The 24,489-nt window shown below is 40.5% G+C and overlaps 1 protein-coding gene across 2 annotated transcripts in view; it reads right to left on the reverse strand.

The window, feature by feature from the left end:
- GMDS (GDP-mannose 4,6-dehydratase) overlaps positions 1-24,489 on the reverse strand; it is a 630,071-nt gene that overhangs the window by 502,555 nt on the left and 103,027 nt on the right. For both annotated transcript variants that reach the window (XM_025382900.1, XM_025382899.1), the window contains exon 2: positions 3,095-3,139. In XM_025382900.1, coding sequence (XP_025238685.1) covers positions 3,095-3,139 — 45 coding nt within the window. The remainder of the gene's footprint in view (positions 1-3,094; positions 3,140-24,489) is intronic.

Here is a 24,489-nt window from a genome sequence, read left to right on the forward strand (position 1 = left end):
TTAACCATAACTAATCAGTCTGTTAGTATACGCTATTGCTTTTCAAGTCATCCGCAACTGCCTATTTTTGCTTTAAGGCTAGCTAAGTTATTTGTACTTTCATTTTGCTTTTCTGATGGGAGAAAAAGTAAAGGAGTACGTCTAACTGCGCTACATGAATTCCATACACAGGGTTTGTTTTTGCCTACACCACCCATCATCACGACTCCACCAACCTAGCCCTGCCCTCCTGCACACTCCCCTCCAGGTGGCTGTGGCCTCTCCACATTGCCCATGCTTCCCAGTTTCAAAATGCACAATTGGCCTTACCACTGCTAACCAACCAGTGTGCCTTGCTTTTCTAGAAAGAACAACTCAGCCTCAGCATCACGCCTCTTCTTCACAGGGCTGATCTGTTCCTGGTTTGTCCTCTGCCGTCCCTAAGAAGGTTGTTTCCAGCTGTTCTGACCTTTGGAATACACCTCACACAAAGGCTAGATTCAACACAATACGTAACCCAGAGAAGCAAGGCCTCACGGATCTAAAACGTCTTAGGGTACCTTGTTCAACTTCATCATATGATTCAATCCATCACCTGATCTCATCTAAACCTTTAGTTGTGATGGTGTCTCTGTCTGTAGTACCCAGGCAAGCAACGTCACCCTGACTGGGGTCATGTTAGAAAGAACAGTTCCCAGAGCCCCGAACCAGCCTCTTCTGTGTCTTAACAGGGCGTGATTCGGATGCACACTAAAGCTGGAGAGCCTGACGTCTCTAAGCATCCAAAATTGTTGCTGTTGACCACGACCACTGCCCCCCACCCCAAGTTCACATGTAATAAAATACATCCCTCTCTCATCCTACTTCATGCAATCTACTAATCCTATTCTTTTAGTCATGGCCTTCAAAAATCAGGGATGCTGCTGATAAATCAGGAAATTTTCCAATGCAGCCAATTTGAAAAATTACTCTAACATTTACTTTGACGTAAGCATAAAAACATAAAGCCTGTGCCACCATCAGATTCCTCTTAATGGTTTATTCTCCAATTACACCAAACTCTTAAAATTGAGGACAGCAGCCTGTTAAAATTGAATACAGTACGGATAAACACACTTACAGTCCCACAATATGCAGACAGCTCACATTTCCCCGGACTAGGAAGAGAATTAATTTCTGATTATGCTTTGTGGCTGTGTACTTTCCCGCTATAGTGTCAACCATGTTTCCTTCCATGAGTTTACGGATCTCTCTCTCCTAAACCTGTTTTCTCTCTCAACCATTGTTTCAGTGACAAATTCCTCCCATTAACTATGATTTGCCAAGTGGGCCTTCTATTGTCTTTTTGTATCAGAATAAAATCTGCTCTTACGATTTCAAATACCGCAAAAACATCTGCAGCTTATCAGGCAGTCCTAGACTCTTGTTACATCTATTTGCAAATCTCTCATCCTTCTTGTCTTCTGAAGTCTGCTAGTTCCTTAACAAGGGACACCTAAACAGAGATCTGCTTCTGTGCCTTTTCGAGTAACACTAACAGTACCACATGCTTGAGAATGGTTACCATCTACACATCCAAACTCGCTCTGTCACTGTCACTGGGTCTACCATCACTGCAGTGCACAGCCGTGCTCCCTCCTCCTCTGGACTAGACACAGGCGCTGCCTGTTAACACCACCCTCACCTCCAGTCTCAGCCCACCTTGTCCCCGGAAGAGCGGATCCCAACACTCATGTGGTTTTGAGCATCACTTCTGACATGCCACCTCACTCAAAATTCTTTCCTGTTGTGTTTCCATTTGCCCAAATTACACTCTTCACAAGTGCAGCAATTTCTGCTCCAGCTAGCTCCTTTCCTAGGTTCACTCAATACACAACATCACTAATTCCTCTCTAGCCACCAAACATCTCTCAGCTGGTCCCAAACATCTGAAACACAGTATGGGCATCTCTCTGCCAAGCTATTCCTTTTAATAGATATTCAGGCCTTAGGTTAATCTAGCCTGAATAAATATAGGTCTTTCTCTAAAACCAACACTTTGTACTACACATAACCTAGTCTAAAAGTCTCTGCTCTGTAGAATTTGTATTTCTTTCTCGATTATTATAGCAACTTATGCATATGGACATATGTATACACATATACTTTCATAATTCCATTTGTTTTATTTTGATATAATTACAAAATGTAGCATTAGCTATTAGAAAAGGGTAGAGAAGGTGCTAAACACATCTACTGTTACTTCTCCAAGTCTAAAAGTCAAGGCTCTCAGATTATGAGTTAAAAGAAATTAACTTTTTTTCTTCAAATAATGTTGGCATTTAGATGCCAAATTCTTTCCTGTTGTGTTTCCATTTGCCCAAATTACACGTTTTTAAAACAATGTACCAACAATTAGAATAAACAGACAATCCTAAATTATTAATGTAAACATTCATAAAGCAGATCAGAGCATATGGGCCACTGTAAAGGTTTTTTTTTTCTGTTATAGCATGAATTTATATACATGTATATATCTGAAAAACGTTCTTTAAAAAATTAAGTTGTACATACCTAGCACATCAAAATTAATATATAAAACTATTGTTTCTTTTAAAGTAAAGAGAAATGGTGAAGACAACGACAAAAGCAGCAAACCTAAAAGTTTCAGCTCCATAAAAATATATGGTTGCCTTTTAGAAAGGAAAACCTCCAGGTATAAATTTTTCATTCGTTTGCCAACGATCAGCTTGGTTTTTATTGCTCTCTGTAATTTCTGAATTAAGTGACTTCACTGTGAGTAAGACTTTCTTATGAAACACATTACATCATAAATTAACCCGAATAATGTTACAGCTTCAGCTTGCACAGGCTGCTGCATTATCGGAGAATGTGGGAAGTGTGCACCACAGCTGAACACTGTGAGTGCAGGGGAGCCACCAGTGTCACCAGCAGATAAACAGCACAATGGGTTGGCAGGCTCACAAGCCCAAAGACACATTCTTCCCTGGATTCTGATTTGTTATCTGCGTTTCAGTGGAAAACACACTCAGGAGGACGGCAGCAGAGGAAGCATGTGGCCACCGCATGCGAGCAATCCCTCCAGCCTGCGCCTGCTTCCCATTGAGTCACCCACCTCATAGCCTTTCTCCAGCAGGAACTCAGCCAGGTAGGAACCATCCTGGGAAGAAAGGAAAAATTGCAAAACGTCAGTCTTATAGTGGTATAGAAAGGTGGTCGAGACGAAGAGTTTTGAGAAAAGCATTTAAAAGGCTACCTATAATGTCAATAAATACCACATGGTGTTCCACTATACACAAAACATTTTCACAAACAGTATTCATTTGAGCTCCACGGAAGACAGAGGATGAAAATGAAATCCAGGAAAGTGATAAGCATCAACAGACAGCAGGAAGTTCCAGAATCAGATGGATTTGGGTTTAGGTTTTGCCACTTACTAGTTGTGTGAAACATGCAAAATATGGGGGCAGAATGCCTTGGTATCATAGCAACATAAAGAAATCTTAGTAATTCTGGGGGGTTGTTAAAAAAGATCATCGGGGGCCAAGCACAGTGGCTCACACCTGTAATCCCAGTACTTTGGGAGGTCAAGGCAGGAGGATCACTTGCACTCAAGAGTTGGAGACCAGCCTGAGCAACACAGTGAGACCCTACCACTATTAAAACAAAACAAAACAAAAAATTGGTGGAGACGGGGGTCTCACTATGTTGCCCAGGCTGGTGTCAAACTCCTAGACACAAGTGCTTTTCCTACCCTGGCCTCCCAAATTGCTGAATTACAGGTGTGAGCCACCATGCCCAGTCTAAAACATCTTTAAAAATTAGCCAGGCATGGTGGCTCATGCCTGTGGTACCAGCTACTTGGGAGGCTGAGGTGGGAGGATCATTTGAACCTGGGAGTTCGAGGCTGGAGTAAGCCATGATTGCAAAACTGCACTCCAGCCTGGGTAGCAGAGGGAGACCCTGTCTCCAGTGGGAAGGAGAAAAAGAACCACTGGGGAAGGGATCAGATGGGAGCTACGTGGGTTGGGGACATGGAAGGGTTAGTGTGAGGAGGAAAGACTCCATGGCAGAATAAAGAAGGCCAGGGGACATGGAGGAAGGCAAGTACCTTTGGACAGCTGGCCTTTCCAGGCAATGGCCATAGCTGGCTGTTAACCCTAAAGGTTCTGGAAAATCACTGAAGGCTTGAAAGGGTTTTAAGGTGGCAGGGAGCAGGGATGGGATCAGATTTGTATTACTATGCACACACACATATGAACTCTTAAAAAAAGAAGATACTCTCTTTTTTGTAAAATCATAAGCATTTCCTTTTTATTAATCTTAAATCAGATAGCTAATTCCTGCCTTAAAATGAAGGTATCCGACAAAATACAGAGATTCTCAACTGGTTCTTAATAATTATTTTTAAAATTTCTGGTAGGGGTCTTCATTTGACCTACTATATTTCGTGAGCCACTTTTAGACAGAAAGCATGAGAAACATATAATTAAACTATTTAATAGGTCGAAAGTTCAAAAATCACCATTCTGGAGGTGCTATAAAAAGTCACCAGCCTCTTAAACTGGTTAGACATTTTGCAGTCAATCCCATAATTGCTCCTCTGCTTTCTGCCCAACGAGAGGGTCCCCATCCATCTCATTCAGACTAAAAGATAAAAATGAGAAGCTCTAACCACTGGAAATTCGTGTCCTCAAAAGTGGTTGGGGATGGTTGGGTTTTCTTCAGTTTCTTCAACTTGAATAGGCTTTAAATATCCCTTTGAGCTTCAAAAGCTCCTACCAAATATTCCAGGGGAAAAAAAAAAAAAAAAAACCTTTTTCTTATTACTTGACCAAAAGCTGGAATTGGAGATACCCTATGGGTCCTGAAAATGAAAGGACTGCCAAGCGAGTGTTTACTACATTAACGCAGAAGTCATGCATAAATTCAGGCAGAATGACAAGGCGAAGCATACAAGGAACACACTCTGTGGTTCATTAAAACCTGGAGCAGATTTTCTTCTTCTTCTTTTTTAAGATGGAATCTCGCTCTTTCACCCAGGCCGGAGTGCAGTGGTGTTAGCTCGGCTCACTGCAACCTCTGCCTCCGGGTTCAAGCGATTCTTGTGCCTCAGCCTCCTGAATAGCTGGGATTACAGGTGAGTGGCACCATCCCCAGCTAATGTTCGTATTTTTAGTAGAGACGGGTTTTCACCATGTTGGCAGGCTGATCTGGAACTCCAGACCTCATGTGATCTGCCTGCCTTGGCCTCCCAAAGGCTGGGATTCAGGCGTGAGCCACCATGCCAGGCCTAAAATCTCCAGCAGATTTTCTTCTGACTTCTTGAGGTAAATATTCCAGTTTGTAGATTCACGTGGAGAAGAGAAAATGTTTGGTATATTCTTTTCTAATCCCATTCTTACAATTCTTACGGTTTTTACATATCTAAAATATATGTGAGATAATGACACTGACCATTATTTAAGTTAGATAATGACACTGACCAATTCAGACCATGACAGGCCAAGTTGGGCTACATAACCATTGAAAATGTTATTTAGGATAATCAATATCCCTATAAATCAATCAATGAGAAAACAGCTTAATAGAAAAATATTTGCAATAAGAATAACAATTTGGCAGTAGGTTGGAAAGCCACGTAAAGTACGAAGTTTGGGCTTTGTTTCGCTATTCTTGTTTTGAAGCAGGCAACACTACACTTTTAATCATTCTCTTGGAATAAAAAGTTCGAATGCTTTGTGTTCTACCATAGCTACATTAAATGTTTAAAAAAAAAAAAAAAAAAGCCAGAAGTAAACGTGCTGGAGATCCCTGAGGTGGGAAGAGCTGTGATTATTTAGAGAGCTGATGTGAAACAGACCTGACCAGGACTGAACCCTGTCAATAAGGTCTTGTTCTTCTCACCCAGGCTGCTTCTCAGACTTTCCAACCACACTGGAACATTCTGAACCAGTAGTGGCACCGGCTTCCTCCTCGCTTCCTTGCCAGGCCTCTCCAGTGATAGGGCCTGGGCCGCACAATGAGTGGGAAACGAGCCGAGCGAGGGCTCCTGGTCCCCAGCCCAGGGGCCCAGCTGGCTGCCCCCTCGTCCTTTCCCCAGGCCCTGGGGACTCGAGGAGAGACGCAGTATCTGAGCAGGCAGACGTCCGCCAAGCCAACAGGATGGTGGTTTCCGCCTCCTCTTGAAGCACAGGGCTGATAAAGAATGCTCCAATCAGACTAATGACTGAAATGTCATAGCAAATGAGAACCTACAACTACCATTAAGTTCTGACGCTTGACTCCTCTGAAACCAAGGAACAAATAGACTAAATCTGTAACTCATTCAGTATGAACACAATTAATCTGGTATAAAGTCCTGCCTAGGTTCAATCCTTGTTACAGAAAACTTTTTAATTGTAAAAATAATGTCCCAATGTGACCCTTTTAAGTTTAATTTCACAAATGGGCTATGAAGGGTATCTATTTTATATTAAATACCACACTATTTTGAGCAATCACCGTGGCTTTAACATTTTCAAGACACAGAAATATTTTCCTTTTTTTTTTTTCTTTTTTTTTTTTGAGACAGAATTTCGCTCTTGTTGCCCAGGCTAGAGTACAATAGCACAATTTCGGCTCACTGTGACCTCCACCTCCCGGGTTCAAGTGATTCTCCTGTCTCAGCCTCCTGAGTAACTGAGATTACAAGCGCCCACCACCACACTCAGCTAATTTTTTGTATTTTTAGTAGAGACAGGTTTCAACATGTTGGCCAGGCTGTTCTCAAACCCCTGACCTCAGGTGATCCACCTGCCTCGGCCTCTCAAAGTGCTGGGATTACAGGTGTGAGCCACCGTCCTACTCTCACAAGAACAAAGCTAGGAAGGCGGGCAGATATTTGGCCTCTCGGGTAACTGAGGCACAGCGGGGGTTAGCCAACTTTTCTAATACCATACTAGTTACAGACCAAGTCAGGACTAGAATCCTAGCCATCCATCGTTTTGAAGTAGAAAATAATCTCCTTCCTTCCACTCCTCTACCTGGTACCAAAACATGTCAAAACCCAACAAAATAATAAAAGACCATAAAAGATGCATTTTCAAACCAAATTGATTCAGTCATTTTCCATTACAGGGCGTTTTATGATGCAACAGTGCTTCCAGTTTTAATCAGGTGACCCAAGCGCAGAGAAGTCATGTAATTGTAGAACACTCCAGAGCTCAGAGGAGGGAGAAAGGACACAGCACCTGAGAATTTCCAGGTCTGGGTTCTGGGGGCACTTGCACTGCCCATGCAGTGGTTCAGTGTTGTTTGGAGGTGGATTTAGATTGCTGGTGGTTGTAAGTCCGGCTTTGGGGCCAAAGGGCAGGGCACTAGGGTCCCAAGGGGCCAGGTTTCAGTGTTCCCGATGCCTCTCCTGTTCTTCCAAGGGGATGGACCCTCACTTTTCATGGAGTACTCAGAAATGTTCCAGACAGAGTTACGTAAAAATTAAAGAGCAATTCCAAAATTCACAGAATCATGTTTTGACTACAGTATGACAACTACCTAAAATTTCACAACTATGGAAAGCTGAGAGAAACACAGAAAGTTTCCCCCTTCTCTCAATGACCACAGGTGGCTGAAAAAAGACTGATCTCACATCCACACACACACACCCTACACACCCCATCCAAACACATTATGTATAAGGGCAAGCCATCCTCCTGCAACACAGAAAGACTAGTATTTTTCTCTTCTCTTCTAATACGGATGAATGAATAGCCCAGACAGACAAATGAAAAGGGAACTTTCTTATATGCAATGTGAGAACCTGGCCCCTCTGAACTGCATGCTAAACCATACTGTATGTTTCTACTTAAGCACCCTGTGGCAGCTTCTTTGAACAGGATAAGGTCATGGTACTGGGCTAAAGAAACCAAGCCACTAATAAAATGAATCTCTTTGTTTAGATCATCTCAAGCATCAGGAAATAGAATATCCCCTTCTGCAAGAAGAGAAAGCACTCGTTTGCACTGCCTTTTTATGTTCTTTAACTCTATGTTGTCTAATTACTCCTAAAACATCTTCCCAGCTAATTGGAATTACAATGTCAAGGTAATCTGTACCTCCAATAAGCAATACATGAACGCTTCAATGATTAACAAATGATGCTGTTTTGAATGAGACCGAAAGCTTCCAATGATTTAACCACTGCTGTGAAGAATACAGAGACAGAATATAATATAAAAGTATTTATACCTAGGTTATGTTTGTAACACAAATCATTGGACAAAATCTCTGTGAGACTCACAAAATTCAAAAGACTGTGGGGATTAATTAATCCAACCCTCTCATTTTACAGATCAGGAAATTGGGATTCAAAGCAGGTAAATATTTATTATACAGTCACAGTTATGAAGTAGCAGAACCTGCAACCAAAAAATAAAAATGAAAACCAGGTCCCTGGACTCCCAGACCTCAGAATTTTGCACTAAAAAATACTGAGTAAATATCTAAAATGAAGAGGCTGCACTAATGACCACAATTGAGAACCAGGTAAAACAGACAAATGGAATTACCAAAGTGAAGAACAAGAATAGAGCCAATAATTATCGATAGAGCAATAATTAACTGATTAGTAGAGAGGAAATGAGGATACCATCAATATTTAAAACATAGAAATAACTCCCATCTCCTATAGTCTTTAAAGGTGAAAAATATGTCCCCATAAAAGCTGCTGTCATCAAAGAAACAACTTTCACTTCCTTTGCTTTACCTCCTGGTACAGAGAAGCACCGCAATCCAGCAACATGATCAATCACCTCTGAATAATGAAGAATTGCTTATGTCCAGCAGCTAAGATACTCTTTACATAGCCACCCCTTCCCTCCTTTCAAGGGCAATAGCCTTGCAAACAGGTGCTCAGTGGTTGCACATACACCTCAAACACATCAAGAAAAGAGAGCCGCTCTGTGCCAGACACAATACCTTCTCTAGTATTGGGTGATGGGTAAGGCTAACACAGGTATCAACCTTTCAGAAAGAGGCCAGAGGCTTTCAAACATCCTATATACTGGTCTACCATGGCACAGAATTATCTCCCCCAAAACATACATAGTTTCAATAGATTGCAATATTATGTTATGTCCATGGTTAGTTTGATAAGAAAAAAAAAAGAAAAAGATTTACATATAAAAAATATCAAACAGGGAAGAAATATCCTAAAAGATTAATTTAAAAAAATGTTCCCCAATGTGATAGCTTTTTAAAAATGGTACAAACGTGTTTTTTCATTTTTGGACTAGTATTAACACGACAGAGTTTTTGGTGTTTGTGACCTTAATTTTTTTTTCAGGGAATTATATATACACTGTACCTATTTTTCTAGTAGGCTGTGTTTTACCATTTGGTTTGTTCTTAAAAGTATCAATAACATGTATAAAATCGACTAATTTTTACCTCCAATAAAAGCCACTCCAAACCTGATATTTTGAAGCAGGCTAGCAAATCTTCAGTCTCTTTTATATTGCAAATGATTATTGCAAACCCTTAGTATAGTATTAGAGCAAGGAAGAATGCAAACACAATGTGAACTCAGGAGTGCACATCTTTGTACAACTCAACATGTGTAATAATACTAACTTCAACCTACTAAAATAATTCTCTATAATTTAGGCAAACTCTATAAGGAAAATGAGACTAAAGGGTTTAAAACAAGCAGGCACAAAGGAAGCAACTGTTGGTAAGGTATAGAAAGATTAATTTCTAATTAAATGATTAAGAGAAAAACAGTACACATACACACAGATACTTCAATAAATACAGTCCCAGAAATGCTGGAAAAGCCTCAAAAGGACAAGCAGTCCCCAACTTATGATGGTTCCACCCACAATTCTTCAACTCTATGATGGTATGAAAACGATACACATTCAGTACACTTCTCAACTTACAATGGAGTCTAAGATAAATCCATAATACGTTGAAGATACTGTAAATCAAAAAAGTACTTTCGATATTTTCGACGTACAAAGGATTTATAGGGACAGACCCCCACTGTAAGTTAAGGAACATCTGTAAATCCAAAGGCATCTATTAACAGCCTATGTGTGTGCTGGACGGTACAAAATATATAGATACAGCAAGGGTGAGTCCGCCTGCTCATCACTACATGAATACAGCATGCCCAAGGAATACAGTATCTCACTGGTTTTCCTTTTTTTTTTTTTCCTTCACGTAAGTTCCTTTTGTTTGAACCTCTATTTTCCACTCTCTCCCTCCCTCCCATTCTTGCCACTCATACTGAAGTTTTTATCCACCAGAGGAAAAAAAAAAAAAAAACTTCACGTGGACTACTATTAGTACAAATGATGATAGCAGTACTAAGAAGAATAGTGAGCACTTGTACAGCACTTGGTATACACCCGGCATGCACTAAGTGCTCTGCATTCAGTATCTTTTTAACTCTTCACAATAACCCCATGCCGTTGGTACTGTTTTCATCTCGATTTTACAAATGAGGAATCTGAGGTGAATTGAGAGGTAACAGCTCAGGTCTAATAGTTAGTAGGTAGAACATGGATTTAAACTATGTCTACTTGTAATAAATTATTTATATGGCAATTTGCTTCACTAATAGGATCGATCCCTCTATAATGGATACTATTAGAATGGATAATGATGGGCCTAGAGATATTTTCACATAAAATATATACAATGACTATCAAATACCCATTTGAACCATAGGTGTTATGGGATGGAGAAGGACAGGAAGGAAGTAAGAAATTTAGTCCCTGCCCTATTGCTCTGAGAAGTATCTGGGAAGCCAGGCATTTCCTGGCCTAGATAGGATTATGTTTCAATATTGGCTAGGACCTCCAGATTTCACACACATCGACCCACATGTGGACGGGACGAGAATAATAGCCAGGTAACCTGTATAGCTAATCAAAACGTTCTTGCTATCAGAGAACACCAGTAGATGCATGAGTCATGGACAAAAGGTGGCAAGGCTTTGGATGAAAGAAAAGCTATGAAATACTACCACACTGACCTCTTCTCTACTGGATGGCACAGTGCCCTGGAAAAATAAATCACTACACATAAGCATGAAATCAGGACTGGGAAAATACACAGGAAATACAAGAAGAATATCCCTATCAAATCCTTTTAAACATCTGCCTAACTGGCCAGTTCAGTGCTGATGTGAATAACTCCATTCAAGTTTAGAATATACTAGCTGAAAGTTTTTAGAACTCAGGGTTCCAAATACATTAATAAAGATTTGTATATGTGTGTAGGGAAGTTAATAATAAATTAATAGTAAACTTCACACTGAAATAATAACCTCTTTGCAGTAAATAGCTATACATATTAAAAAATTAAAACTGTACGAAATATAAAATTAGAGTTCCTCTCTCCTCCCTTTCTCACTATCTCTCAAAGTGACAGGCCATACAATTAAAGGCTGTTTCTTTGCAAAGTCCATGCTTTGCAGTTCTAATCACTCGAGTGATTTATAGAGGAAATGATGTTTTGCAGGTACTCTAAAACAGAGCTGCACTTTGTCCAGTGTGCAAGGCCATGCTTAATGAAAAACTTTAAATTTGGAAGGAAAAAAAACTGCAGTAAAAAGAGAAGAATTATGCAATTTTAGTATTTACTTGATTTATTAATGTTTCCTTGTGCATTTCTTTTTATAATTTGTGTCCTGGCTAAGGCAGGAAGGCAAAACAAATGTCCTTTTGTTTATGGCTTTAAAAAGGTCGTAAGAATAACAAAAGGATACATAAATACTGATGACTATATCTTTCCCTATTTCACTGTACATTAATTTAACAGTCTGCTACTGAAAAACTGCTGTTGGTTAAGCACAGAGTTAACTATTTTAAAATATTCTTGTTCTTTTTAACCCAATTTCTTTCAAGGATATAATTAATCCAGTTAAGACCATTCTTAAAATATGTGCATGTCATGATAGAAACGTCACTTGTCAACTCCCTGATGCATTTCAGATCTCTGCCACTACGGAGTTCCAGCCAGGCAGGAAACATTGTAAATCACTGAAGAAACATACAAGTTAAGAACTGTGATTTTGTTACTTAAAATTACTAAAAAACAGACAAAATTCAAGCATATATACAGGAGCGTAAATGCAGAAATCTGTAAGCATTTACCCAGAAAGGTGCAGATCATTAAACTAATAAAGCTAACTCATATTCAGCGCCCGAGGATATATCAAATTTTGTAAAAACAACTGTAAGTCACTGGAGGCAAGGAGAGCTCCAAGTTAGCACAAAGAATGTTGATTTCACTGAGGTGTGGTGCCCGGGGATAGGTTCACCCAGCAAAACTCGATTTTGTGGGCTACTGAATCTCTGTATTTGTTAGGTTGTGCTATACTGTGTATTAGGGTTCTGACATCCAGAGAAGGCATCCAAAATTACTTGGGGTGGACATAGGGGAATCACATATTAAAAGTCCAAAAGTCTGTGCCTCCTTCATGCTTGCAGCTGTCTTCCAGTGTCACTGCCTTGTAGACTGTACAATCATGGTGTGATTCTAGATAGCTTAGCTCCACCACAGAAACAAAGGGGATAAAACGAACAGTTGGTGAGATACTGAGATTGCAGTTTGAGCCTCTACAGGACTAATGCTTTTAGGTTGTTTTCAATTTTGTTGCTTTGCTTTATTTTGCCAACAGCAACGGGGGCTTAACTCTTTTCCAACCATACACTTCTAAAAATCTCTATTCAGTGGTACTGATAGAAAACATTTTTTCAAGATTCCACTGAAAAAGACCAGAGCTTTGTAAGGGTAGTGGAGTTCTCTAGGTGGAAAAATAACCTCCTGGCCAAATAGGGATTGGGCACCACCACCCACACCTTGGTCTCAATAGCACCAAACTCTAAATTGCCAATCTGGCCAGGCCCTTAGGCTAAGGCAGAAGTGAGTCTTACCTTCAGTGTGGCAGCTGAAAAGCAGGTGTCTCTGATTCAGTCTAATCTGACCACATGCACCTTTTGGTCTAATCTTATAATACTTAAATGTCTAACAACTGCTTCTGTTTCCCAGCTATTCTCTCCTAATATTTATGATATATCTGGGCTATGTGACAGTATTTTGTAGATTTGAGTTATATAGTTAAGCTATCACCTTTCTATAGACCTAGTTTGCCTTATACATTCTTCAACCTTACACTATACAGTATTCAAAGTATTTATTATTGTTTCTATCAAAATAATATCTTACATTTCTGTAATTCCTTACAGTTGCTAAGTAATCTTAAGATGTTTTTTCCCATTTATATCTCACAACATCCTGGTGAAGTAGCTGATATTATCCTCATTTTTCCGGATCAGAAAATTGAAGAAAGCACAAATCCCTTGTTCAAGGTCATAGAGCTAGTTAGAGAACTTGGCAGAATATGAAACCAATTTGTCTAATTCTAATTACAGTGTTATGTCCACAATACCTCTCCCCCGACCAAAATAAAAAATGTTTCAACCAAAATAAGATGCCACAGCAGTTTTTTAAAGAAATTAATAAATTTATATAAAAACCCATATGCAGTTTAGCACAAAATAATGTTTTAAATTTAAGTATCTTCAATTATCCTTGCAACAATCCACTATTAAAAGCCACTGCTTAAACCAATCCCCCCTTTAAGTGTACTAAACAACGTGCTACTGTGTGTGTTTGGGATCATCAGTGAGTAAGTGTGTGCATGCTTGCCCGAGCTCATTTAAAGGGATATCTATACCTTTATCCTGAGGCTTAAAAACAGCGAGGTCTGAATTTTCAGTGTTAAAAGCAGATCATGGAGCAATCAATCAGCTAATAACCATCTATTAATATCTAATGTACTATGCAACATGACAGAGTAAATGAAAATAAGAATAAGATGCATTTCCTACATTTGAGTTTACATAATCTAGTGAGAGGGCAAGGAAACAACTCATCTACTACATCATCATCATCATCATCATCATATTAGCAACAACATTAATGCCAACATTCATTCACTATATACTTCTCACATTTTAGGCCAGCACTGACCAACAGAAATATAATGTGAGCCCATTATGTAATTTTTAATTTTCCAGCAGTCAAATTAAAAAAGGTAAAAAGAAAGAGATAAAGAGTAATTTTAATAATACATTTATTTAACACATATATCTAGAATGTTTTATGCACATGTTAATAAAAAATTATCCAGATATTTTACATACTTTTTCATATTAAACTCTCCAAAATCCAATGCAGTGAATGAGTTACATAACAATGAGGATACATTCTGAGAAATGTATCATCACATGAACATCACAGAGTGTACGCGCACAAACCTAGGTAGCAGAGTCAACTACACACCTAGGATATATGACATAGTCTTATGGTGCCTAGGTTGCAACCTGTACAGTATGTTACTGTACTGAATACTGTAGGCAACTGTCACACTATTGTAAGTATTTGTATGTCTAAACAGAAAAGGTACAGTGAAAATATGGTATCTTATGGAACTACCATTCATTGTATGTGGTCCCTTGCTGATTGATCTACATGTCATTATACAGCACATGACTGTATTTTACACTTATGGTATATCACAATTCAAATGTAAATTTTCATCAGAAATACTTGATCTGTATTTAGATTTCATTAAACTGATCACTGAAAAAGTAAATTTATGTACCCAACTTGCACCAAATATACTTAAAAGTTTTCTCATAACTAAATTGAGTATCCAAAAAATCACTTTCCTTTAGTTTTCACGAGTACATTGACAAAACTGGTTCACCTTTGTTTAAAAGAACTGATTTGGGCCAGGCGTGGTGACTCCTTCCTATAATTCCAGCACTTTGGGAAGCCAAACCAAAGCCAAAGTATGGCTTGAGGCCAAGAGCTCAAGGCCACCCTGGGCAACAGAGTGAGACCCCATTTCTACAAAACATTTTTAAAACAATATTTTTTTAATTAGTTGGGTGTGTCTCAGCTGCTCAGCAGGCTGACACAGGAAGACTGCTTGCAGTCCAGAAGGTCAAGGCTGCAGTGTGCCATGATCACCACTGCACTCAACCTGGGTGACAGAATGAGACCATGTACCAAAAAAACAAAAAATGTTTGTTATTTTAAAGTAAGCTGGGCATGGTGAGGCAGGCCTGTAGTCCTAGCTACTTGGAAAGCTGGGACAGGAGAACTGCCAAAGCCCAAGAGTTCAAGACTGCAGTGAACTATGACCAGGCTAGCTACTACATTCTAGCCTGGGTGACAGAGTGAGACATTGTTTCAAAAAAAAAAGAAAGAAAGAAAAACTGATTGACTTTGAAGTATAAGCAAATTAGTTTCAAATCCATATCTGTTCAAGTTAAGTAAGCTCACTAACTCGTGTCAAGTCAGTATTAACACTGGATTCAAAGGAGTATTTGCAAAATTTGGAAAACAACTCTAATTTATCAGTATCAACAAAGAGCTCTTCAAATTCTTTCTAGTTTTTGTAGCCAATGTATACAACGGTATTTATAATTAAAATCTTCTGCACATTGATTAATCATTACTACTGACTTATATTATGAAAACCTTCAATTTCAACATAAATTCTAATATCTGCCTAGCTAGCTGACAAATCACCTTGTCCTTTCCTGAGAGCTTCAAATTAGTTCATTCAAAAGTGGTGTGATCTGAGTCAGAAAACATCAACTATACTGCTATATTCCCTTTTTTTCTTTTTTTGAGATAGAGTTTTGCTCTGGTTGCCCAGGCTGGAGTGCAATGGCGTGATCTCAGCTCACTGCAACCTCCGCCTCCCTGGTCCAAGTGATTCTCCTGCCTCAGCCTCCCGAATAGCTGGGATTATAGGCGTGCATCACCACACCTGGCTAATTTTGTATTTTTAGTAGAGATGGGGTTTCTCCATGTTGGTCAGGCTGGTCTCGAAGTCCTGACCTCAGGTGATCCACCTGCTTCAGCTTCCCAAAGTGCTGAGATTACAGGCGTGAGCCACTGCACCCCATCCATATTCCCTTTTTAAGTACTGAATACTAGGGCAAGTGCCCCTTTTTGTTTCAACAAAAGATCACCTTTGGTTGGAATAAATATTATGCAACAGAAATCTGTGTAAAACTTGTCCAGGACTCCACCAATGAGTGCTGCTAAAGATCGCAAGGTCACTGCCTTCATTGTCTTCCATTTCTTTCAGCAGGTCCATAAATCAGCAATGATCCATGGACTTGCACTTATAGACTGGACAATTTTAACTACTAGTATCTATGACACTTTTTGCCAAGTTAACCACTGTCTTATACTCTGTCCAGCTTCAGAATACAGTGGAATGAAGCAATAAAAGAAATACCAACCTCTTGTAAAATTCCAATAAATATAAAATTTGGCCTAACAGAGCTGGGTCAAATGTGTCTGTTGTGATAGAAATTAATTTTTTCATATCCATCTGAAATTCTTTGCAACATTCAAATGTTTGAATTGAATGTTCTTAAAACATTCAAAAATATCTCTGCCACAAATTGTTATTTTTGGCAAAAAAAAATACAACATTTCTTTATAAACCTTAAAGTCTGTATTAATTGGACAGTGAATCATCATACTGTATAATTTACATAAAGCTAAAGGAAGGTAATGGAAATGTTTCGAATTTCACATAGGTCATGTGGTCTATAGGCAACTGTTTGGCGAAAAACATCTTTAAGTTTTTGTGAAACACATTTTTGTCTCTTCTCATAATTTTCTAACAAAATTTTGGTACCTACAATAATTCCTTCTGCCACCTCTCCATCTTAAACTGGCTTTCTCTATAGTGCATGAATCCAAGACACTTTATAGGTGGCCAAAGTTACAGGCTAATACTCTGTTAAAATTTTTTAATTTACTGAACATTTGATATACTTTAGATTTTTTGTCCCTCCAAATCTCATGCTGAAATGTGATCCTCAATGTTGAAGGTGGGGTCTAGTGGGAGGTGTCTGAGACACGGGGATAGATCCCTCATGAATGAGTGTCAGTTAGTGCCATGCTAACATCTGCAGAACTCACAGTCAAATAAACCTCTTTTCTTTATAAGTTATGTGGTCTCAAGTATTCCTTTACAGTAATGCAAAACGGACTAGCAAAACACTAAATTCTGCTTTCAGGCAATTACTTGCATCAATTCTTTATTGACCTCTGAGAAAAAGCTTCTCATCAAATCTACCACAGATTTCTTGAAAATGTCTTAATATTGCCCATTTCATTTTCTTTAAATATTTTTATTCAATTGCAAATGAGATTCATCATGAAGTCCCTAGTCTCTTGTTGTTCCCACTGCTTTGATCATACTATTAATTTCTGTATCTCTACTCACTCGGCAGCAGTAGTATGCCTTCACTTCAAATTTAAAAATTGTCCATATTTCTTTACTAAAAAGTAATTTAATTACCTTTATTTTATATATCACTTAAACATTTCTGGGGGCTGAGGGATAAAAATCTACATGTTAGGTACCATGTACACTACTTGGGTGACAGGGGCACTGAAATCTCAGACTTTACCGCCATACAATTCATCCATGTAACCAAAAACTTCTTGTACCCCAAAAGCAATTGAAATAAAAAATTAAACATTTCAATTTAATTACGAATTTGTTTCAACAAAATAATGTACTTGTATCACTATAAGCTGCACCATCTGCACAAAATATTTAAGAAACAACCATAATGTTAGAATGCAGAAAAAATATATACTGAATAAATTATTTGACACCAACAAGACTGGTAGTGTGTTTATGTATGTTAACGTAGTCTTACCAAAACAAGAAAGTTATGTTTAACAGAAATATATTGTGCATTGCTTCCATCTTAAAAATCCAGTTCCTCGGGTGTGCTAGTCACACTGAACTGCTTGACAGCCACATGTGGCTTATAGCTACTGTTCCTGATCACATGAGAGGCTGTGTTCACGGCAGTCTGTATTTATTAATTGTGGTAATTCTCACAAGGAAGAGAAGTATTTACTCTAATTATCCCCACATTACAGACAATGGAATTTAGGCAGAAGTAATTAAGTGACTTACCCAAAGTCACAGAGCTATTAACTGGGGAACTGGGATTTCAACCCAGACAGTCTGACTCCAGAGACTCTTATCCACTATTCCACACCGCCAGAAGTTCAACAACAGCACAGCATTTCATGAGAGATGAGGCAAGAGATGCAGAGTGTGTTAAAAATATATATATATAAACCAAACTACTTTGCAATGAAAAGAGGGAAGCCAGAACTCACAGGAAGACATCGTGAAAGAGGAAGAAAGACTTGAGCTGCGTAGTCCAAGATAAATGCTGCAGATAAACAGCACAGGCAGTTGGGTGCAGGAGGAGTAGGTGTGCGAAGTGTGAAAAAAGGGTGTTTAGCCATGAACAAGTAAAGTGGGTCAGCTGTGGAGTTAACGCAGCAGGCTAAAAATTGGTCCCCAAAAGATACAGCCATGACCTCACCACTGAAATCTGTGACTGATACCTCATATTAGAAAATCATCTTTGCAGATGTGATGAAGTTAAGAATCTTGTGCCAGGGAGATTACCATGGATTATCTGGGTGAACACTAAGCACAATCACAGGAGTCCTTACAAGAAAGAGGCAGTGGGAGATTTCACACAGTCAGAAGAGGAGGCCATGAGACCACAGTAGCAGAGATTAGGGCCATGTGCCCCAAGTCAAAGGATCCCAGCAGCCACTAGAAGCTGAAAGAAGAAAGCAAGGAATTCTCCTCTTGAGGCCTCCAAAGGGAACATGGCCTTTCTGACATACACCTTGATTTTGGACATCCAGAACTGTGAGAAGTCAACTGTGTTGTTTTAGGCCACTCAGTCTGTTTCAAAAGCCACAGGAAACTAATACAGCTTAGAACCTCTCAAAACCTGCAACATGCAAAGGGACCTTGTGAATCAGCAAGAGGTCAATCTAGCAAGCAGTAGTTCCCAATTTATTCAATGAGAGAATACGCACTCCCCAGAAAGAGAGAGCTGGTGGTGAAAGCTAACATAAAACCTGTTAGCATCTGGCATACCCAATATTCCTCTAACAAAGTTTGGGAATTCCTAACCCAACTCACATTCTGGAAGGCAATTAGTCAAGTAAGTCTGAACTTTATTCAAACAATGCAAAAACCACCGAAGGTTTTTAAGAAACGTTGCAAGAAGTCAACCATTTGGGGTGAGGAAATCCAGGACCCTGTGACCCTGAATTCAGGGTAGCTTCAAAGTGGCAGAATGCATTGCTTTGGAAGACAAAACATGTCAGCAGCTGAGCCAGCCCTCCCAGCTGACAGTAGTGCACTCTGCCCTGATGGAACCACCTCCTCTGGGAAGTGCTCCTGTCATGAGGGATGCTGACAAATTAAAGTGGCTTCCCAGTGTGACGAGTGAGAAATGACATAAAAGAACGAAAGAAGCGTTGTGCTAGAGAGCAATATTCAAAAGGGAAACAAAATAGCAGTACCTTCAAGTAAACAAAGTGCTAAAATACATTATTAATAACAAAAAATGAACTACAAAGGGTTCAGTAAAAGTCCAAGGTGAAACCATCAAGGGGAGTGGGATTAGGTCAACAGGAAGCTGTCCGTAGACATCTGCAGTAAGAAGCTCCTGGCCTGTCTGGATCTTCTTGTGGAGACTGGAAGACAAGTTGTCAGGCTGCCACAGGAGGAGAAAATCCACACTGCATAGGAAGCTGGACCTCAAAACCAACCAGCTTCCACAAGTCTAAGATTTCCTGCCCTAAACTGGACACAGACCTGTTTATCATATCCACATGTAGAGCTGGAACAGAAACTGAATTTCAAAAATATTGTGTTAAACTAGCAGTGAAATTCAAAATATTTAATAACCTGCATAGCACAGGCACTGACCCATCAGAATGTATCCCAGCTTATGTGCCTACAGGTAGGTGCCCACCTCCTGAAGTTCAGCCTTCATAAAACCGTGAACACTGACTGAGAGTTGAAAACAGATTCTGAACAGGCAGGGATGAAGAGGGGAGGGGAAATCACTGCCACTTAAAAACTGATTTGAACTGATAGTAGGTCCCCCATTTTGGGAAGCAACAGATGTCAAGGAAAGGTGACCAGGTAGGCTGGAAGCCACGTTCTAAACACAGGATCTCGGACCACAAAGGGCTGGCAGCCACATATTGTGGCACTGCCATCTCCAAGGCCACTGGCTCGGCACTGCTACAACCTCATGACACACCAGGAAGTCTGGGTTTGGTTTTGGCTGTGCATGCTCTCTCTCTCTCTCCTCTTTCTTCTCCCCCACAACCCTCCTCCTACCATCCAGACTCCCCCTTCTCTCCGACCCCGCTCCTATAGCGTCAATTTGGGTTCCACTGGTTGCAGGCTTATCCATTTGGCAGCAACTGTCTGGTAGGTTAATGCCCAACAATAGGCACTTGTATTTTCTTATACGGGGGAGGTAAATTATGGCACTTGAACAAAGACCTTATTATTTAAGTTTTACTGCACGTTTACTACAAGCCAGTTTCAATTTTACGTTTTTGTCCCTAGGCCATAAGACAAAAAAGAGTAGGTTCCTGTTCATATTCGAAGGAGCTATTTAAATAATAACAACAACAACAATATCTGGCAAAAGCAGGATCTGTTAGAGGTTGAATTGTGTCCCCCTGAAAATGTATATGCTGAAGCCCTAACCTCCAGGACCTGGGAACAGGACCTTAGTTGGAGATAGGGTTGGTGCAGATGTAATTAGTTAAGACTAGGTCATACTAAAGTAGGTGGCCCCTAATCCAATATGAGTGGATCCTCATTTAAAAAAAAAAAAAAAGAAAAGAAAAGAAAATCTGGACACAGGCAACACTCAGCAAGAACGTCACCGGATGATAAAGTGGAATGGTGTTTCCACAAGCCAAGGAACACCAAATATTGCCAGAAAGCCACCAGCGGCAAGGTAAGAGGCCTGGAACAGATCCTTCCCTCACAGCCCTCAGAAGGAACCAACCCTGACAACACCATGATCATGGACTTCCGGCCTCCACAGCTGTGAGACAATAAGTTTCAGTTGCTTGAACCACCCAGTCTGTGGTACTTTGATATGGAGCTCTAGCAGACTAACACAAGACCCAAAAGAATCAGGAGAGTGGCAACTGAAAGGTCAGGCAAGGTGGCTGGACAAGTTTGGAGGAAAAAGTTTCCACTCTTTGCACCTCTAGTTAACTGTCAGGAAGCCCCCGACTCGCCTGCCTGTCACACTGGCTTTCTTTGGGCTCCATCATCCATCGATCCTGAGCTTGGCATAAGCTGCTGGTCCTTCCTCAACTCTCCCAGCTGCTCCTGTCCCTCACACTCTCATTCAGTGGAACTCATAATTCTAAATGCCGGTTCAACCATCACTTTCTCAGAAAATACGTCCTGATCCCTCCAGCCTGCATCAGACCCCACTATTTCCCACTGGTATGTAGGGTCCACAAGGGCAGGACCACGACTGCATTGCTCAACATGATGTGGCTGGTTGGCTGGAATACATATTTGCTCCATAAATTAAAATTCAATGTCCTTGGGTTACTAATCTCACACGTCCTATGGCTCCAGCCGACACGCCAATGCCCTGATGATGTCTAAAACTTTTATATCAAATCTGTATCATCAGCTTGGCCTCTCTGTCTTCAAACATGAGATATCCCCGGGCTCTGGTCTCCTACATTGTCCATTGAGGGGCAGTAGTGACCCTTTCTCTGCAGAGCCACACGGGCTCTCCCTTCCCCTACAGAACTTCTCAGATTTAACCACTGCCATCCACTCCCACTCCCATCATCTGGGCAGTGTCCATGGTCTTCCTGCCCCAGCATTCAGGTGGCAGCACCCACACACCAGGATAAACTGGCTGTGCTACTCTTTACTTAAAAATCAACTTGATTTCCACTGCTTATTCTAAAGTAATTTTTTTTAAAGCAGAAATCAAATCTATGCAAGGGATTACCACAGAACTGTCTGGTTTCAGGGTGGGGAAGCTGTGAATGGCTGTGGGAGAGGCAAGCCTCCTCCCAAGCAGTGGCCTCCCACTCCTCTTTGTGTCACACTCCCACCCCACCTCTTAGCAAATCTTGAGGCATTCCAGGTAACCCAGGGCTCCTCACAACAGTGTAGAAATCACAGGCCCCTCTGGTTAAACCTAGCCTTTTTAGTAAAGGAATCAAGGTTCTTCATTTAACTATCACCTCTATTGTCAAAAGCATAACCAAATAAAAACAAACATCTTCATGTGAACATTCCATATCTTGGCTCCAATTCTTCCTTCCCATATTCATTCATTCATTCATCAGAAATCTGTTGCTGTTTTAGGAGGTGGTCCAAGGTTACAGAGATGCCTTGCCTTCAACAAACAGCAATGCAGTAAGAAAGACAGTTGTGCCCATTAACATATGTAAAAATAGTAATAATAAAAATAACAGGCAATATTTACCATAGGCAGCACTGGTAGAAGTATTCTATGTGCATTAGCCTTCTGAACAACCCTTTAGGGAGGGTCCCATAATTATCCCAATTTTAAGGATGAGGAAATAGAGTCTTCAGGAGGTGAGATCAGGTCACCAGCTAGAAAGAGGCAAAGCGAAGATTACAAACCATATGTTCTATGCTATTTTAGGTGATCCCAGTCAGGTGTGGCCACAAGAGGCAACACAGTAGAGGCTCAGGAACCAGTTGATTGTCCTCAGTGATCCTAGAGACAGGAGGCCCGCCATGCAGGCCACACTGGAAAGCCTCAGGGTGGTGAGAGGCAGAGTGGGCAGGAGGAGGAGAGAACCAGGCCACAGTCCTTAACAGACTTCCAGGAAAAACAAGGCGGGGCAGGGTGAACAGGCTAGGAGTGGTTAAGTCGGATAATTTCAGCAGGCTTGGGCTACAGAGGTGGTCTCTAGTTGCCTGGCACCTGGCCTTGAATGATGTGAGCAAGGGAATACTGCTTCCTGACGTGTAAGGGCCAGATAGAGGAGGTCTGGGTATGGACTGGTTGGTTTGTATCTCAAAGGCATGCTCCTGGCTAGGCCCTGGCTCCCTCTCAGAATTGGCTAGACCGGCAAGGGTAGCCTCTTCCCAACCAAAATATCATAATATATAGAAAATAAAAACCAAAAATAATACACCAGACTACCTGACTTCAAGCCTTCAGCAACTGTGCCTGCTGCATCCCCAGCAGAGTGACTGCACAAAGTAAGGCCAAGTAGGAGACACAAGGAAGGCCTCTGGAAGGCGAGAAAAAGATCCACAAAGGCAGCACTTAAAGCACATCAATAATAAAGGAAACACAGAAGCTTTCAAGAGGATAAGGATGAAAGAAAGACTTTCCAGGCAAAGGGACTGACCAATGAAAAACCAACCTGGCCAGTCCAGTTAGCTGCTGTGCCGATGCCGCTGGGGCCAGGGTCCTGGGACAGCACTAAAGATGAGGACAGAGATGCGGGCCTGGGCAAGAATCCCTAATTTTCAATTAGGTGTATAATGACAGGTAGTATGAATAGATCTCAAGGGTTTATTAAGTACTAAGTATAATGTAAGCTCACATATAACAGAAACATTTAGTACCCAAAATACCAAAGGTATTTAAGAAGTCTTAAATATCAAATCTTAGGCTGGGTGCGGTGGCTCATGCCTGTAATCCCAGCACTTTGGGAGGCTGAGGCAGGTGGATCACCTGAGGTCAGGAATTCGAGACCAGCCTGGCCAACAGGGTGAAACCCCATCTCTACTAAAAAAAAATATAACAATTAGCTGGGCATGGTGGTGGATGCCTGTAATCCCAGCTACTCGGGAGGCTGAGGCAGGAGAATTTCTTGAACCCAGGAGATGGAGGTTACAGTGAGCCGGCATGGTGCCACTATACTCCAGCCTGGGCGACAGAGTGAGACTGTGTCTCAAAAAAAAAAAAAAAAACTAAAGAGACAACCCAGTGGAAACACAGATGGCCCGCTGCATCCACGGATTAAACCAATGTCAGATGGAAAATATTCAGAAAAGAAACAATAAAAAAACAGCAATGCCACCTTTAAAAATACAGTATAACAACTACTTATACCATGTTTACACTGTATTAGATGTTATAAGTAATCTAGAGATGATTTGAAGTATACAGAGGACTGCAGTTCCAGCTACTTAGAAGGCTGAGACAAGAGGATGCCTTGAGCACAGAGTTCAAGACCAGCCTGGCTACAGAGCGACATCTATCTCGAAAATAAAGTATACAGGAGGATGTGCATAAGTTACAGGCAAATACCATGCCATTTTAAATACAGGACTAAGCACCCATGAGGGTTCCTGGAACCAATCACTCATGCATACTGAGAGACAACTATGCTGGCAAATGCATGGGTAGGTATGTCAGAGAAGACAAAACATAAGTCACCAGTAGTCACATGAAAGATCCTGAGTTTTCATTAGCAAACATGGAAATGCAAGTTAAAACCACAATGAAATAACATTTCATACCTAGTAGATTAGCCAAAGTGTGATAAACTACCAAAATCAATTATTAATGAAGATATGTTAGGAAGACA

This window comes from Theropithecus gelada, chromosome 4 (assembly GCF_003255815.1).
Source record: "Theropithecus gelada isolate Dixy chromosome 4, Tgel_1.0, whole genome shotgun sequence".
Lineage (NCBI taxonomy): Eukaryota > Metazoa > Chordata > Mammalia > Primates > Cercopithecidae > Theropithecus > Theropithecus gelada.